An 18,726-nucleotide genomic window follows, 5' to 3' on the forward strand; every position below is an offset into this window, starting at 1 on the left:
CGCCCTGCCCGCGGGCCGCGCGGCGCCGCTGTGGGGGCCGGCGCGGGGCGATGAGTACGAGCGGCGCTACAGCCGCGCCTTCCCCCCGCAGCTGCGGGCGCGCCTGCGGGACGCGGCCCGCGGCATGTTCGTGTTCGGCTACGACAGCTACATGGAGCACGCCTTCCCCCGCGACGAGCTCGACCCGCTGCACTGCCGCGGCCGCGGGCCCGACCGCGGGGACCCGTGAGTGACCGGGACGGGGCTGGGGCGCCCGCGTATCCATGGGAGTGGCTGCCGGGGGGGACGGGGCGCTGGGACATCCGTTTTTCCATGGGAATGCCCCCGAGCGCTGTCGGGGCGGCGCTGGGCGGTCAGTGGCGGACGTTTAACGGGAACACGGGAAGTTCCATCTCAGCGGGAACCACGGAGCGGTTCCGGTTGGGAGGGACCTCAAAGCCCATCCAGTGTCACCCCTGCCCTGGCCAGGGACACCTTCCACCAGCCCAGGTTGCTCCAAGCCCTGTCCAACCTGGCCTTGGACACTTCCAGGGATGGGGCAGCCACAGCTTCTCTGGGCAACCTGTGCCAGGGCCTCCCCACCCTCCCAGCCAAGAATTTCCTGCTAGTATCTAATCTAAGCCTATTCTCTGTCAGTGTGGAGCCGTTTCCCTTTGTCCTGGCACTCCAGGCTCTTGTAAAAAGTCCCTCTATGTCTTTCTTGTCAGCTCCCTTCAGGTACTGGAGTGGAGTTCTCTCCATGGAGGGTGTCAGAGCCCTGGAACAGCTGCCCAGGGAGGGTGTGGAGTCTCCTTCACTGGAGACATCCCAAAGCCACCTGGACACATTCCCGTGTCCCCTGCTCCAGGTGACCCTGCCTTGGGAGGGAGGTTGGGCTGGATGATCTCTAGAAGTCCCTTCCAACCCTAATGATTCTGTGATTCTGCTCTTCCAGCTCCAACCTCAACATCAACGATGTGCTGGGGAACTACTCGCTGACGCTGATCGACGCGCTGGACACGCTGGCCGTGAGTCCTTGGGCTGGGGGGACTGCCAGGGACACCCCTGGGACCTGCCAGGGACACCCCTGGCACCTGCCTGGGCTGTGGGTGCTCCCCACGGCTTGGCCAGGGGGTGCTGGGTGTGTGGTAGCAAACAGCTGGATCGTGAGCCAGCAGCGTCACACATGGATAAGAAAGAGTAGCTGGAGATGGATCAGTAGGGATTTCCAGAAGAGACAGGAAATTTTGGAGCTCTTCCTCAAGGCTCAGGTGAGAGCTCTGGGGATACTGCCATCACTCTGGTGCTCAGGAAAGGTGGATTTGAACTGGGTCAGGTGTGTGTTGTTGAGAGATCCGTCAGGAGGAGAGTTTGTCTTGTTCAAGGTGACTGGAAGAGCTCTGGTTCTTTTGCTTGGCAGAGAGGGCCTGACTGACACACAGATCTGTGTGAAGAGTGGTGAAAGGTAGGAAGGGAAAACCTGTAAAGCTGTTTCTCACCTTCATTCCTGATAAAAGTAGAAGATAATGTGAGAAGAACTCAGTTTTATGTCAGGAGTACCAGTGGTGTGGTGTCTTGAGAAAGAGCCCCCTCCTTGAACTCCTTATACATATTTAGAAGACCCCATTAGGTTTCATTAGGCTCATTTTTGCAGCCAGGGCAGGTTTTGGGCCTTCTGGAGTGTCAGGGCTCGCTGATGTGCTGGATCCATGTGGTTTGTGTGTCTCTCCTGTGGTGCAGGGGGTGGCTTTGGGTTATTAAACCCTGCCCATTGCTACTCTGGGACAGCAGCAGTGGTGAGAAGCTCTCAGTTGCTTGAACGTGGCAGTGCTGAGCAGAACTGAAAGCAGAAGTGAGGGAATATTTAACTGAAACAATATTTTGGGATCTGTGCTGCATGGCTGACGGTGTGTGGTTGAACAGTGCCTTCCTGTCCTCAGTTGCCAATATCACAGTGGCCTTGTGGGGCACTGCAAAGCTTTTTTTCCTCAAATCTAAACCTTATGGTTCCTGGAATTTTTTATGTTTCAGAAACTTCTGCATGGGGGAAGCCTGTTTTACTCCTCATCTGCTCAGATCAAACACATGATGCTTTCCCACTGGGGGTGGGTAATGGGGAGAGCTGGCACATGCTTTTGGTCCCTGTACACCCAGCCTTTTCATGAACTTACCCAAGCAGGGACCTGTGTTTTCTTTCCACATTCCTGCTTCCTTGAAGCTCAGGCTGAATTTCCATCTGTCTCTGGATGCAGTGGAAATAAATTGCTGTAGAAAACTGGCCCAAGGGAGCTCCTGGATGAGCAGTGCTGGGTCAGAAGCCTGAAAAGTTGGACTCACCTTTGATCAAATAAACATCAAATCAGACTTCATTGTTCTGCAGGTTGTGTTATGTTTTCAGCTGAACTTAAGTCTTAAATTGATAGTTCAGGCAGTTTGAACACTCCTGTGCTAAATCTGACTGTTGGTCTAAGATGTGTACTTGCTATTCTCTTCCCCAACCCTCTTCTGAAGCAACAGTTAGACAAAAGAGTTTTGTTTTTCTGTTAAAGGTAATGGGAAACTCCTCAGAATTCCAGAAGGCAGTGAAGTTGGTGATTGACACAGTTTCATTTGATAAAGACTCAACAGTCCAAGTTTTTGAGGCAACAATCAGGTACATTGTGCTAAGTTTCAGTTTTAAAACAGTAACAAGGTTAAAGACTTGGTGTGTGTAATTCAAAGTAAAATCAGTGATAAGGATGGACTTCATTCCATAATTATTCATCCAGTAAGTTGTTCCTTAACCTTCTAAGAAAATATTCCATCCTTCCATAATTAATTCTGCTGAGTCAGTGTGACCTGAAGCAGTGAGACAGTGGTTGTCTCACCTGTGCTTGGCCTGCAGACTCTGCTTTTTTCTTGTTGCTCTTGTAGCAGAGAATCAGATCTGTGCACAGCAAACAACCCTGCCACTGGTTTTCCCTGCTTTTGTTTCCTTTTATGGACTTTTCACTTTCACTTTCGTTTCAAATGAAAAACAGGCCTTTCTGCCTTGGAAATGGGTTTAGATACTGTCTGATTTTAAATGGTTTCATTTTCTGAGTGTCTTTAACAGTTTTTATTTCTGCTAGGATTTCTTTTTTCTGAATACTCACTTTATATAGTAACCTTCCTGCCATTTGCAGGACCAGGGAGGTCTTCACTCCTAAATACACTTGGAATATTTTTACAAGGAACTACTGGGTTAGGTAAATTTTGCAGGACCAGGCTTTGGGATAGTGTGGCTGACAAGCAACATGAATTTACATGTTTTCACTAGTGGTGGGGGGAAAACCAGATCATTTTCTGTAGTGCCTGTAAGGTGCACAAAGTAATAATTCTATTTAACGTGACACCTGTAAGGGTTTAGCTGAACAACTAGGTTCAGATCAGACTAAAAAAACTACATTTTCCTTTTCCTGTAGGGTTTTGGGAAGCCTGCTGTCTGCACATATCATAATTACAGACAGCAAGCAGCCTTTTGGTGATATGACCATCAAGGACTACGACAATGAGCTGCTGCACTTGGCTCATGACCTGGCTGTGAGGCTGCTCCCAGCCTTTGAGAACACCAAAACTGGGATCCCATACCCTCGGGTAAGTGAGCACACCCCCCTGGGGAAATCAGCTCAGAGGAGTGATTCACCTGTCCAACAACTGGAATTTGTACCCCTTTTTGTGCACTTGGGGTATTGAACCTGCTCAGAGTTACTTCAAAGTGATGAGGGGAACCTGCCCCAAGTTTTGGTGACATTGGCAATGCTTCAGCTACTCCTTATGTGTAGGAAATGTTTTCTTTAGGCTGATTTTTCACTCTGTGTTTATTGTGCCCTCTGGGTCAGGAACCATTTGTTTCTGTGCTGTTTGGCTGGAGCACTCCCTGTGTCACACAGCAACAAACAATACTGTCATTAAGAAAGTTAAAAAGAAACACTGTAAAGACAAAGAGTGGAGGAATGTGACTTTATTGGTGACTTGCTACTGAGACAATTGTGTTACAGTAAAACTCATAAATAAATATTTGTGATGTGGGCCTTGGAATTTGTAATTTTATTGAATATTGCTCAGTGAATGCTCAACACTGGTATTCTTGAATGCTGCATCCTCCTGTTTTAAGCAGAGGCAGTTGTCAAGGAGAGGGATGTCAGTTCTACTGGAACAACTCTAAACTGTAAAACTACAATTAGCATTCGCCTGGCTGCTTTTAATTCCTGGGGACAGCAGTACTACTTTTCCTCCAGACCTGTCAGGCTGCAGAAACATGAATTTTCACTTCTGTTCTAAGTCTGGTAAAGCAGTTGAGGGTGGTGTAACTTCCCTTCAGCGTTGTGTTCCGTGGGGAAGTGGAGGAGCATTCAGTGAGGAAGCCCTTGGTTTCAAGAGCACGAACTGAGGGGGAGCAGTGCTTGCACCACCCTTGAAAAACCTGACTGTATAGTGGAAAGGATGAAAAAGTGGACTGAAATCTGGAAGGATTAGCAAGTATAAGAGTAGGAAGATTAGGATTTCCCATTTTGAGCATGATGTTGTAAGGTGGGAAGATGGATTTCAGGAATTCTACAGGAAACCTTTTTGAACAAGCACCAATATGTTGCCTTCCTATCTCTGTACACATTGCATGCTATATATTATGCAGAAACTAGTGAGAAGGCTTTCTAATAAATCTGAGAGTGCAGATGTGAGCACAGCTGCAGGAGGTCCAGCCTTCTCCCTTCAGCACTCTGTACCTGCCCACAGGTGAACCTGAAGAAGGGGGTTCCTGCAGACAGCCACAACGAGACGTGCACAGCAGGAGCTGGGTCCTTGCTGGTGGAGTTTGGGATCCTCAGCAGGCTGCTTGGTGACTCCACGTTTGAATGGGTGGCCAGGAGAGCTGTCAAGGCCCTCTGGAGCCTCAGGAGCAATAACACTGGACTGTTAGGTAATCCCTGAGGTGATGCTGTATTGACTGGCTCCATGTTTAACCTGCCTCAGTCTCGTGCCATCAGGCTACAGGTTTCTTATATATCATCCTTTGTCCATCTGCTTCCTCTGTAGCTGTTCAGTCATGTTCTCCTTGTGTATTTATGGTTTGTGTTGATCAAGTGGCACTTTGTGAGATAAATAGTCTCTGAATGACTCCTTAGGGCACAGGTTTTCAAAGATAAATTTGTAATGAAACTGAAGGTCCTGATTTGTATTCCCATTAATGTAATTTAGATTGGCAGATGACTAAAAGTACTTAAAACAACTGCACTTGTGGATGTTCCTTGGTTGAATCCACTGTAACACTTTATTTGATATTAATCTTTGATCCTTTCTCCTGGATACTTTCTGAACATGTAATATTTCCAAGTCTTGACTCGTGATGATCTTTCTCTGGTGTAGTGGGCAGCTGCAGGCTAAACTTTTTTGTCTCTTCTGAAAGGAAATGTTGTGAATATCCAAACTGGCCATTGGGTTGGAAAGCAAAGTGGATTGGGAGCAGGGTCAGATTCATTCTATGAGTACCTGCTGAAGTCCTACATCCTCTTTGGAGAAAAGGAAGACTTGGAGATGTTCAATGATGCCTATAGGAACATCCAGAACCACTTAAGAAGAGGGTATGTTATTTCATCTCAGCATCCATTCCTTAAGCAGTGAATACTCCAGCAAGATGTGAGAGACTGGATATAATGCTTTGTGTCATGCCCTAGAAAATGTGTTCTCTTTTTTTTTTTCTTTAAAAAAGAAAACCTTATTTCCATGGTAGTGGAAATAAATTTTAATGCTCTTTTTACTCCTTACTCAGCTGATCTGTGCAGCATTGTGGGTGCAGGGAAGTTAAACTGGTTCCTGTCCCAGTTTTTAAATGTTAGGCTGAGAGAAGGCTGTGGCACTGCAAAGGAGATGTGTTAAATTGGCTGGTTTGGCTCTTTCTGATAGAGATTCTTCAGACAAAACTTTAGGATTCGATATCCATACCTTTATGAATTAATTTTTCTGAGGGCATGACTGATGTTTTGATTCTTTTCAAAATTACTTTGAGCCCAGCACTGTAAGTCTGTGGCTCCTTGTCTTTGCTGGTGGCAGAGCTGTGAAGTGGGACATGCATTGTGTTCTTCTAGAATAGAGAGTATTTACCTGTCCTTCCTGTTCCTGGCAGTCGAGAGGCCTGCAATGAAGGTGAGGGTGACCCTCCCCTGTACGTGAACGTGAACATGTACACGGGCCAGCTCATGAACACCTGGATTGACTCTCTGCAAGCCTTTTTTCCTGGGCTGCAGGTAAGCTTCCATTCTGTTCAACACCGAGTAGAGGGATCCTGGGCTGGGAGTGAGTTGGAGCAGTTCTGAGCTGAGCTTCCAGCTGTGGGTTTGCATCTGGCTGCTGTGATAAGTCTCAGCTCAGCCTCTGCATCAGCATAACAATGTGGGCAGCCCTGGCCTGTCCTCTGCTAGATTGGAGATCCTTTACACTTCTCTCATTTAACCTCAGCATTTGTATTCTGTGCTGTGAGGCTGACCTCTGCTAAAGCTTTTGCTGCAAAGGAATTAATACATTAGTGCTTTTTTTGGGGGGTTGGGGTTTTTTTGTCTCTTATGAGGGGAGTATTTTATTCCGTGCCACGTTCTCATACAGAGCAGAGAGCGATTTGCTGGCTTGCAGCTTTAACAGGCATGTTTATGGCTGTTGTTGTGCCCAGGTGTTGATAGGAGATGTGGAAGATGCTATTTGTCTCCATGCTTTTTATTATGCCATCTGGAAACGTTATGGAGCTCTCCCAGAAAGGTACAACTGGCAACTGCAGGCGCCCGACGTTCCCTTCTACCCTCTGAGGCCCGAGCTGGTGGAGTCCACATATCTTCTCTATCAGGTACTTAACTCCTCTGACATTACAAATCACATTTTGGCAAAAATGGTTTTGTTTAGAAAGTCACTTTTTCCACCCTTAACCACTGGCCAGATGAAATTTGGTGCCTCTGGATCTGCCTGTTATGTGGAGGTCTCTGTTCAGGCACCAGGTTGTTGTGCAATGTAGTTGCTGTGCTGTTTGCCTCAAAAATAGCCTTCTTTATAAGACAGCCAAAAATGAGACTAAACAACTTTTTCAAAAAGCTGCTGGCAGAGTTTTTTACAAGGCAGAGACTTGTGACTTCTTAATCAAAATTGTGGAAGTAAATGTAATAGCATTCCTTGCAATACTGTCCAGGCACAGTCTCCAGCTGGCAGAAGATGCAGTAAACTACAATAACTGGCTACCAGGAAGTTATCAAAGAGTTTGGATTTACTACAGGTTTTACTAGGATTTGCACTAGAGCAAATGTGAGAAGCTTGCACAGACTAATTCAGGTCATGTTCCTGTAAAGATAAGTTTGCAGTGATACACGAGACTCTGGTACCACAAGGCCTTTGTTGTAAGTGTTATTTTTACAAGATTTCAAAACTGCTGACTCTAACTCTTGTCTGTCTTCCTTATTTAGGCCACAAAGAACCCATTTTACCTTCATGTGGGAATGGATATTCTGCAGAGTTTGGAAAAATATACAAAAGCAAAGTCAGTCTTCAATGTTCTTTGTCTTCTCTCACTGCTATATATATATATATATTTTATTATACAAATATTATATAGAATCCAGTCTGCCACATGTAGGTAAACCAGAAAACCCAACCCTCCATGAAAGCCACAAGTGATGATTTATTTATTGGACAACTATTTCTTTCCCATCTGAAAGTGCAATTATGGTCCAGTGGCAACTTTTACATTCAGAATTTTATAAGTGCCTTTGAAAATGCATTATTGATGACCAGTTGCTAAAAACTGGTGAAAACAGTAGTTGGTATTTTTCCCATGGATCCTTCAAGAATAATTCTAACCTCATGGCCCCATGGTATTTAGTGAAACTGGAGGGATGACCTCTAAGGCAGCTTTCATTTCTGAGCTTGGACTCAGAGGGAAGACAGTGTTGTTTTTTTTTTTTAATTCATTATTATTAATTTACTCACTTTGTAGACAAACGTGTACTAACCCTTGGACTGTTAAAACCTTGCAATTAAGTGGGGTTCACATGATTACAGACCCATCAGAACACCAGAACCAATAATCAGGGAGTGCAAGAGACTTGTTTCATTTGAACTTCACCCCTGACAGCTGGAGTGGTCTAAAGTAAAGCAATATCTGGGGAGCACTTTGAGACCAGAACAGGTGGGAACTAAACCCAGCCCACTGTTAAATCTTGCAGGTGTGGCTATGCCACGTTGCACCACGTGGTAGAGAAGACGAAGGAAGATCGGATGGAGAGCTTTTTTCTCAGTGAAACCTGTAAATATTTGTACCTGGTACGTGTATGTTCTTCATTTCCAGGCTGCTGTGCACCACCATGGCACAGTGGGGAGGCAGGAGGTTATTGACTATTAATTAGAAACAGTTGGGCTCAAGGCAGAGCATCATTAATTAGAAGCTGCTGGGCTCTGGGGAAGGGAGGAGGTTAGCTGTTGGGGGGTATCAGTGTGCTCCTCTAGCTCTGATCTCACCCCAGTCTCTGAGGGTTGGCAGCTGCCCAGGTGAGGTGTCCTGACCCTGGAGAAGCTGCAGGTTGTGTGGGAGGAAGCTGGAAGGAGGGAGCAAAGGGGAAGGTGCTGCTCAGCTCTGAGCCAAATGGCTGCTTGTAGCTGTCCTGCCTCACAGCAGCCTCTGATTTCTCCCCACTGGGCTTTGGCAGTCACAGGAGGAAGCATTTGGGCTGACATTGCCTGAGCTGTTCTGAATCTCCTTTAGTGCAGAAAACTAAATAAATCTGTGACTGAGCAGGAACAGTGGATGCCAGCCTAGAACTGCCTGCTCAGAGCAGCTTGGAAAAACAAGGGCAGTTTAAGTTGCGTGAGAAGTTTTGCTTCTGCTCCCCTTTGATTTTTCACTGCTAAAATCATTCCCTTGTATTGAGACTATTTATTTCCATTTCCCCTAACGTTATTTAGCAATAAAACCTGGGTTTGTGTGCGTTTTTAACTTGTTTCTGGGATGTGAAGGATGTTGCACACATACTAAACCTGTCTCTCCCATCTCTCGTTTAGTTGTTTGATGAAGAGAATCCAGTGCATAAATCTGGAAATAAGTTTATGTTTACTACTGAGGGGCACATTGTGTCTGTGGATGAACGTTTTCGGAACTCCCTGTGGGAAGACATCCTCCCTGGGGAAGAGGACAGTGCAGAGAAAACCAAACCCAATGAGTTGAAGGCAGCCAACTTCAGCTCCAATGTAAGCAGTCACAGGCTGGTCCTGTTGGGGGGCTGGGGAAGGGTGAGGCAGTAGAAAAAGAGCCATTTGGAAGTGTTACTGTAGAGCTCTGCAGTGTTTCCTTTATAAATGTTAAATATCTAAGAAACTCCCTTGTGGAAAGCACTTTCAGCAGCTGAGTGAATGGGTTGGGATCATGTGTGTGATTATATTGAAGAGGAAACCTGTTCCCTTTGGAATATTTTGCAGCAATTTTTTCTTAATTTATTTCCAGTTATTTTTCCCTTCCCCTTTTCTTTGCCCTTAAAATTTTCCACTATTGCTGTTGGGGAGAAAAGCAGAAGGTCGTTTAGACAAAGGTTTTATTTCCTCAGAGTGGTTTTGAGGCCTGTAAAGGTGACCTTTCTTAGCCAGGCCTCAACTGAGCACAGAGCTATGGCCCCAGTGCCAATCACCAGCCAAACCAGATCTGGTTTTAACTGTAGAATGACAGAATGGTTTGGGATGGAAGGGACCTTAAAGATCTTCCAGTCCAACCCCTTGCCATGGGCAGGGACACCCTCCACTAGCCCAGGTTACAGAACAATGTTTTTAAATCCCTGCTGGTAGGTTCTGGGAGAGTTCCTTTCCTCCTCCCCCCAGTCCTCCAGAAAAAGAGCATTATTTTAAACATTCACAGTTGTCACAGTGAAGGAGGTCTCAGTTGAACAACAAGCTGTGCTGTGTGTTTGGGAGCTGCAGCCTGCACTGAGGAGACACTTGCTGCTCATTTATGGGGTTTGCTATGGAAGTTTGAGAAGAGTGAGGGGAAGGTGGGACAGAAAGAGCTACAATTTTCTGTACTGGGAGGAAATCTGCTGAAAGGATTGCAGCAGGGGATAGGATTGCCTGGTTTTGGATTGGAGTTTTTAAGAATACTCTCGTTTTGTTGACAGTGTAACAGAGTTCCTGACGAGAGGAGGTACCTGCTGCCACTGAAGAGCAACTACATGAGGCAGATCGATCAGATGGTGGGACTGATCTGAGGGGCTCTCCAGAGAAACCTTGATCAGGAGGAGTGTGGGGTTTATCTGCAGACTTTCCTCCCCCTTCAGCTACTCACCTGCACCCACCGAGTCTCCTGGGTATCCCCTGTGCTTGTTGTCAGTTCTAGACATGGAGGGAGATTGAGTTCAACCTTCTGAACTGTGGTAACCTCACAGGCCACCTGAACAGAGATCTCTTGTTTTAAGACTTCCTATGAAAAGTGTTGTTGCAAATGAAGGCTGAATAGGTTTTAAAAGAAAAAAGAAAGCAAATTGGCACGTGCCACTTAGCTACCTCTTTGTAGCTGTATTACAAATGTCCCTCTAGAGAAGGGTCTGCTATTTAATTTGAAGTGATCTCGGGGTTGGGGAAGGAATGGGAAAGTGCAATTTCTTACACCAAGTTGAATTATAGAATTATTCTGACTAGCAATACACAACCTTAAGTACTACTCAGGTAGGAACCCACTGGGTTTTGCTGAAACAAAAATACTCCATTTAGTCTTGAAAAGATAACTCGTGGTGGTGTAAAAAGCTCTTGGTATAGTGTGATATCCCTCATACAGCTGTGTGGAACTCGCAGTGTTGCAAGAGCCTGTAGCTATAGAAACCAGTGAGAAAACAAATCCAGGTGCCTTTTCGTAAGGGAATGGGGGGAGGGAAGGGGGAAATTGCAGAGCCACTCAGCTTTTCAAGCAGCTGAGCACTCAGCTGAGCAGAAGTTCCCAAAGTTTCCTTGTTTGCCATGTTTTAGTGCCTTTTCAGGAGACTGCTGCTAAGAGCTGCTATAACAGTACATGAAGAACAAACTATTTCACATTCCTGACAGCATTGGTGTGTTAGTGCCTTACGTTTTCTTCACTAGCAGAGGAAACTGAGCTTCCTCAGGAAGATGGATACAGTATTTCTAAGGAGGTGGTTGCAAGATACAAAGGAACCCAAAGCCACTTAAAAAACGAGATTATTTCCCCCCCCCCTTTTTTTTTTTTGAGATACTGGAAAAATATCGTCTGTGAAGTTTCAGGAAGAAAGCAGTTAAGGGATTGAGGGATGGCAAAAAACTGAGGCCAAAACAACTTGTTCTGAATATAACAGGGTTTTTTTCCAGTGGTTCCCTGTTGCTTACATGTTTTTAACTTTTGACTACAGTTGAAGTACTAGAATGTTACTTTTGGGTTAATTATTTTTTAAATTGAAGCATAAATAGAAGGACAAACTTGGTCTGTATTTTCACCTTCTTACAACAGCATTGGTTTTCATAAACCACGTGTTGCAATTCAAAACATTTCTAATAAATATGAAGTTTGTGCTGGAGAGGTTATTGGAATCTTTTAATATACAGACATAGCTCAGGGACTTGGTTGTAGGATCTTCTATTCCATGAGAGTTGAATCTTTCATTCAGGCAAAAAAAATGAATAATCAAGTCTTCTCAGTCTTACTGTGTTGTTTTAAGGGGTGAAGGGTTGGAGGGGGGAGAGGGAAATATGTTAAAATTTCCCAAAATGTTGCAGTAGAATGGGTTGCCTCCATGTTTGAGCAGCTGGCAATTCCAGCTCCTGGAGAATTGGACTTGCAAACATATCACTGGAATGTCTGGGTTTCCTGTTTCAAAGGAACACATGAACTGGAGGTGTTGTGATCCCAAGAGGTGCTGGGGGAGGCTCAGGGTGTTGGTTCCTGCCCCGTGCTCGCTGTGTGTGCTCGGGTCTGTGCAGGGCTAAGGAAGTGCAGAGGATGGAAAAAGGGAGGGAAGGACTTCTGCCCGCCCAGGGAGGCAGGAGGCAGAGATGTCTGGGCTCTGAAATCCTCTCCTGGGCCAGGAGTTCTAATCCAGCTCTGGAATGAGAAGTGTGTGGTAGTGTGGAAGCCCAGCACAGCATCTCACAGCAGCCAGCTGAAATCATGGAGTAGCACATGCCAGGATGGACATGGCCTGGGTGTGGTGGTGGCATTTTCAGGTCTTTGTTTGTCTCTGACTCCCAGTTCAGCTCTGAGTGTCTGTGTTACACCTTCCCATCACCTCTCAGTGTTTTGTGCCTTCTGAAGGACCCAGGGGAGGGGTCCAGCTCAGTGTTATGCACAGAATCTGTTCCAGAGTTTTCCTCAGAGAATTCCACTCCTGTGATGAAGTTGCACAACTGTTCTGCCATCGTGTTTTCCCTTGTTTGATTGCCAGAAAGAGTGAAAGGAGGCTGTGGAATGGGAGCAGCACAGGCAGATGTTTCAGCCTTTCAGCCAAATGTGATCAGCTTCCCGTTAGGAATTGCTTTGGAATTCGTGTTGCCAGGTGATGTGACAGTCATCTTTCAATAGGAATGGTCTTTATCCTCAAGGAGGCTGGTGCTGACTAAGTGGTAAAAGACTCTGTGTTCCTTCAGGAGCCACTTCTTCCTCTTTGTTTTAAAAATGCTTGGACCCGTTTTTACTCTGTAACAGGACACATGTTATGCACTAAAATAAAAACTTTTGTGTAAGTCAGTGATATCCAAACAAAATTGATGACACTGCTGGAATGACTTGCTGAGACAGGCTTTTGTATTTTGTGGTATCATGTGCAATATCAAGTTTTCCTAATTAAAAGTGCCATGTATGCTTAATTGTTGTTTATCCATGATGTATTTAATGGAGGACAGGAGATTTTTGAGAGGACCAAATATGCTTTCATGAGATGTCCTGAATTTTCAAAACTTGGCTTAGATTTTACAAATCTGCATTAAAAAAATAGTGTGTTTGACCACTCTCATGTGTGTTTGTCTTTATAGGGTAGTTCTTGTAAGGCCATCATGGTGCTTGCAGGGGATTCCCCTGTACCTTCTGGGTGCTGGATTTTCATCTGGTTAGATCAAGGCATGGCTCCAATAGGCCTCTTCCTTCTCCCCCTGCCCCCTTCCACCTTCTCTGCATTAGGATTTGAGGGGCAGCTGAAAGCAGGGATTGCTGTGGGATGCACTGAACTCTGGAAGCATTGAGCTGTTGGTACCTGAGGCTGAGTAGGTCCTGACCTGCCTGTGGTTCCTGATTCTGCTTTGTCCAGTCAGTCCATGAAGAACCTGCTGCAGGTGGGGATTCTGAGAACTTTTACTGGGCCCTTTCCAGTTGATGGATAAATACTCTGGAACACAGCTCGTTGTGCTTGCAAACAGGACCATGGACACAGCTGTCTGACCATCACTTTTCTGCTTTTCTTTTGTTCTTTTTCTCTCCTACATTTGTTCTCTGTTTGATTGACTTTATCTCTTGTGTTGTTTCCTGGTTTGTAGTCCTGGTCCAAAGGTTCTTGAAGCTGACAGGACTTTTGCTATGTCTGTCTTGATCAAACAAGTTCCAAGAACAGGTCTGTGGAACGCTGGTGGTCAGATTTTTGCAGTGTTTTTAAAGTTTCTCTGGATTTTTGGAAGGTGAGATTTTTGCCCATCATCTTGTGCTACTTCTGCTGCATTCAGACTTCCAAGTGCCAATTCTGATACCCTGACTTTGGGGGAAGAACCACAGCTCTCATGTTTTCACAGGAGTTGCACATTTACAGTGGTGTCACTGCTCTGAGCTATTTGCTGTTACTCCTGATCTTTTCTTGCTTCCTTATCTGCTCTCAGAGGGTTGGTTGGTGTGTTCCAGCTCTGAAGTGGGACTGAGTGCTTTGATGACAGCTTCTCCAAGTTTCTTCATGTTTAAGAAATTATCCCAAAAAAGCCACTCTTCCATTTTTGGTTTTAAAGTCCAAAAGTGTTTGTGAAAACCCTCTTTTTAGGGTATGATGCGTGGGGCTCACCTGGTGTTTCAGCAGAAGAGCCTTGTGGTGGCTCGGGCAGAAGGCTTTGAATTGGGATTGATGCTGTAGATCCAATGTCCTTCCACCAGAGACCACTCTTGTGCCACAGTTTGGAGCTTTGCCTGTGGCACAGCAGCAGGAAACCTGCAGCGTCTTGAAGGTGGAGCGCTGGGAAACGCAGATTTACGGCTTCGTGGAGAAAATGCAGTTTTATAATTCCCTGGGGGAGCTACGAAGTGTCACTGCAGGAGTGGGGAAGGCAAAGCTGGGTGGTCCCAGCTGTGCTCCTACCAGCATGGAAAAATCACCTCTTCTAATTCCTAGAGATATTTGCCTTCATCCTTGGTCAAAGCTGCTCTTAGAAATTTTGTTTCACTGCTCACCACTTGTATCATTCACACACATAAAAGAGATGGACAAGTGTTCACTGGGAGCTGCTTTTTTCCCCTTCTGCCTCATTTGTCCCCCTTTGTCCCCACTTCCCTCACACTGACAATAAAACCATTGGATTGGAGCAATTTTGCTGAAAAACATCTTTTTTTTCCCCCCCCAAGAGAATGTGATTTCTGTTGCCTTACATTTTGCATGGCCATGGAGTAGGACAGCCTGGGGGAGCTGCTCCAGCCTCACCAGCACAACTTGGCATCCCAGGGACAGTTGTTCCCGTTTTCCAGGAGGGGGTGGCAGGGCTGGTTCTGAAACAGTCACTCTGTGGCGTTCTGGAAAGTTATTTTTTTTATTTAGGTAGTGCTGAGAAGGGGGAAAAGGCACCTGCATGTCCCAGCCTGGAGCTGGTGAAGATGCTCCAACCTCCTGCACAAGTCTCAGGTGGGAACACTCCCAGTGGCACTGGGTGTTGGAGGTGGTGTGGTGACTGGGTGAACTGGGGGAGCTGGGACCAGCCAGACCAGGCTTAGTGATCAGGTGTGGATTTACTGGGATGAGGGAAGAGCAATTGGTGTGACTGGGAGAGCTCCAGTGCCCCACTGCCCTGGGGAGAGGGGAGATCACAGGAAGCACTCCCTTGGCACTTGGGGATCGTGGGGAGCACTCCCTTGGCATTTGCACACTCAAGGCAGGTGCTTTAAAAATGTAAAAAACAGATTAAAAAATTAAAAGGAAAAAAAGAGACTATTTTACGTTATTAATACTTTTGAATAATTGAAATGACTCGCTGTGTGAGGCCCAGAGGCTTTCCAATAATGGCAATCTGCATACTATTAATTATTGATGATGTTCATTTGGTGGAGTAAGTAATTCCTAACGTTAATAGCTCTTGGAGGGCACCATGAATCATCATCACCATGGTGTGGTGCAGTGCCAGCAATGTGGGTTTGTCACAGAGCTGCCTTTCCTTAACTTCAGTTGGAATACAAAGCTCCAGTTTGAAAAAATATTGCCTTTTCCCTCCTTTGTTGCAGAGGAGATGGATTTTTTTGAAAGCAGCCTTCAGGAGGAAAAATTAACTCTAGCAGGAGTATTTAAATAAGCATTTTTAATAGATCAAATACCCCCGTGCTCCTGACACTGCCTAATGAGAAAACAAGTTATGTGGCAGGGATGGATTTTCTTTTTTGAATTTTTATTTGCAAATGGTTCCCCCACCTTCCCTTTTGCTTCCATCCCTGCAGTTGAGTGCATGGATGCACCATGGCAGAGCTTTCTGCACTCCAAAGGGCTTTTGGGCAGTGCCAGGTGCTGCCATGCATGGGGGGGGACCTGCTTGGGGTGTAGGAAGGATAATTCATCCTTAATTTGGTGACAGAAAAAACAGAACATCAGATCCAAAGAGTTGGGGTTGGGTTGGTTGGGTTTTTTTGATTTTTTTTTGTTTTTTTACTTTTCTCCCTTCTTTTCTCCCTTTTTTTCCCTACCTTCTCTTTACCTTCTCTTTCCCCTTCCGTTTTCCCCTCTTCCCTCCTCTTTTTCCCCCTCCTTTTCTGCCTTCTTTTTTCCCCTTTTCTTTTCTCCCCTTTTTTCCCCTTATGTTCTTTTCCCTTCTTTTTTTCCCCCTTTCTTTTTCCACCTTCCTCTTCCTCCTCAAGCCCTGGCCCTGGTTGCCCAGAGAGGCTCTAAAGCAGCTCCTGATGCTTTGATGAGGGCAATGACTCAGCTCCCAGTGATTCTCCTTAAAAGCATCCTGGAATCCCAGCATCTGGCCTGGCTGGGAATGTGTGGTAGGGAGGAGGAGAGGAGGTGTGATGTCAAATATGGGATTCATTGGAATTCAGGCAGTTTGTGTGTGACTGGAGATTTTAAAATAACCCAGGATGCTCTGTGTCTCAGTGCAGTCCTGGTTTATCCATAGCCTACCTCATCCTGGGAATGTGGAGATGGAACACCCTTTCCCTTCCTTTTCCCAGTGTTCTCTCCAGCTTCACACTGGGAAAATTTCTCCTCAGCACACGAGGAATGCTTCACTCAGTGACTAATTAGTACTGCTATTAATACAAGATGTGATTCCATTAGATTAATCTATCTTGTTGGTCAGGCTTTAATTAATTAGGTAATAAAGGCAACCCTAAAAAAAAACCCCTTGAATGCTGGTTAATGAAACCCATGGATCTACTTATTAAGAATTAAACCTTTTCTGCCTTTGATATTTTTCCACGTTATTAAACCCTGCTCTATTTCTTTGTATGGTTTGTCCCATCAATAATGAATCTCTTTCTTTTGAATTGCTTTATGTGAGCCAAGAAATCTAATATTATCTAATTAGGGACAACTCTTCCTGCATAATAAATACAGGAGCAGCAAAATCAATTTGTTCCAGGCATTTTGTGTTATTGTTGTTAAAAAAGTCCAGTCTGAGACACCGAAATACCTGTTTTCATAGGAAAAAATTCTCTCTGGAGATGAAGAACTGGTTCCAGTCCTGGGGCTGAGAACCCTGGGAAGCTCAGCTTGGGGCAGCTGGAGGCTCCAGTGGGGGCAAGCCCTGCCTCAATCCCAAAGGGGCTGGGGAAAACCCCACAATTTTGAAGAATTTTCACAGTCTGGATGCATCCAACCCTTCCCTGTGTCCATGTTTTGTGGTCCCTTTGGTCCCAGCGGGTTGGGAACAGGTTTGTGCTGGATGAAGTGAATCTGCCTCCCGTGAAATGGGGGGGATGGGATAAAACAAGGCTCTGCTTGATTTTCCAGGACAAAACTTGATTTTTGGAGACCCTGCCCAGGGATTTCACTGGGATTCACTGTGATAAAAGGTCAGGGAATTTTTGCAGGAGCAGTTTGTAGGTTTTAATGCTGGAAAAATCCAGAGGTTCTCTTTTTATGTGTTTCACCCTCTCGTGTCAAAACATTTGTGGTTGTAGCTTGAATGGAGCTGAAATTCCATAATTTCTGGCTTTGTGGGACTGCTGTGAATCACTCCAGCTCCAACCTGGCTCTCCACTGCTTTCCCAGTGTATTCAGTCTGTAAATCCACACATGGTTTTGCTGGGCACAGTTAAACCCAGCCTTTGCCCATAAGGACAGATGGCAACAGGAGGGACAGGAAAGCTTTTATGAGAAACAATAAATTTGGAGAAAGCCAAGGAGGTACAGAATTATTCTCGAGATCTAATTATTGCAGGGAATGAAAAAAACAGCCTTCTTGAACTCTCCTTCTCAGGGTTAGACTAATATGAAGCATTTAATCATTAGGGAGATGAAATTAGTTCACCCAGATTGATCTCGAAGCTGAACTGGAAAGTTGGACAAAATAATAATTTCATAAACTTCCTTAGAATAACAATTTTCCTGGACAATTATGCTGAAGGACATCAGCTGGTAACCTTGTGGGGCTCCCATGCCCACGTGTGCTGCATCTGGGAAGAGAGATGGAAAATGAGCTGCTGTTTTTGAGAGACAGGAGTGGGAATGTTTTGTCTCAGGGTGGGTGCTGAGGCTCAGACCTCGTGGGAAGGTTCCCTGGAGCTTCAATTTTTCTGCTTTGTTTTGCTTTGTTTTGTTTTAATTGAAAGGTTTGGTTGGGGAATATTTAAGGGAAGTGAGTTTCTCTTCTCAGTTTTTAATTTCCCGGAAGGAATTGTGATTTTAGCAGCTCCTCTCCAGTTTCTAGTCCCGAGTGTGGTCGGGGTCAACTGCCAGAATTTGTCTGAAGGATGGAAAAAACCAGCGTGAGAATTGAAGAAAATTGTTGCAAGTTGTTACAATGACATAACGAGACTCAGGTGATGTGATTAATGACTAATTAGCAGGAGGTCTTTGCAGGTGGTCAGGACCTGCAGCTCCAGCTTCTCTTGTCTTCGAGGGACTTTGTTGTTACTGAAACAATGGGGAGATGTTCTGTTTGTCATTGAAGTTTAGTATAAGGAAAAAAAGGGTATTTATAACCTAAAAATGGCTCGAAGTTTTCAAAAAATGAGTGTAGGAGAATCCAAATCTGTGCTGGAAAATAAGTGAGGCTGTTGCTACCTGGGCATTCCTTCAGGAGAGAACAGCTGTGGGATCTGCAGCAGCAGCCTCAAAATGCACCCCGAGTGCTGCTCTGGAATAGTTTCCTTGGCAGAATTAGTGAGTTCAGGGGAAAATGGGATGTTTAACTGCCTGGAGAAGGAGCCAGGCACCTGTGTCAGAGGAGGCAGCCCCAGTGAGTGTTTCAGGGGCTGTTCTTGTCGTGGAGCTTTCGGGAGGAAACAAAGACTGTCTGTAGCTGGCTGTTGCCAGATGACTCAAAATAATGACAGTGTGAGCAGTAAACAGTTTTAATTTATACAGGTGACATTTAAAA

The 18,726-nt window shown here is 45.5% G+C and overlaps 1 protein-coding gene across 1 annotated transcript in view; it reads left to right on the forward strand.

Annotated features, from left to right (window-relative positions):
• The window catches only part of EDEM1 (ER degradation enhancing alpha-mannosidase like protein 1), a 13,483-nt gene extending 524 nt beyond the window's left edge, over nt 1-12,959 (forward strand). The window contains exons 2-13 of the mRNA XM_027640328.1: nt 1-225; nt 935-1,007; nt 2,529-2,632; nt 3,423-3,594; nt 4,735-4,918; nt 5,405-5,579; nt 6,122-6,242; nt 6,662-6,832; nt 7,440-7,513; nt 8,199-8,295; nt 9,031-9,216; nt 10,131-12,959. Of these exons, the coding sequence (XP_027496129.1) occupies nt 1-225; nt 935-1,007; nt 2,529-2,632; nt 3,423-3,594; nt 4,735-4,918; nt 5,405-5,579; nt 6,122-6,242; nt 6,662-6,832; nt 7,440-7,513; nt 8,199-8,295; nt 9,031-9,216; nt 10,131-10,220 (1,672 nt within the window). The 3' untranslated portion in view covers nt 10,221-12,959. The remainder of the gene's footprint in view (nt 226-934; nt 1,008-2,528; nt 2,633-3,422; nt 3,595-4,734; nt 4,919-5,404; nt 5,580-6,121; nt 6,243-6,661; nt 6,833-7,439; nt 7,514-8,198; nt 8,296-9,030; nt 9,217-10,130) is intronic.
• Nucleotides 12,960-18,726: the final 5,767 nt, after the last annotated feature.

This window comes from Corapipo altera, unplaced genomic scaffold (genome assembly GCF_003945725.1).
Source record: "Corapipo altera isolate COAL_440 unplaced genomic scaffold, ASM394572v1 55, whole genome shotgun sequence".
NCBI classification, from domain to species: domain Eukaryota; kingdom Metazoa; phylum Chordata; class Aves; order Passeriformes; family Pipridae; genus Corapipo; species Corapipo altera.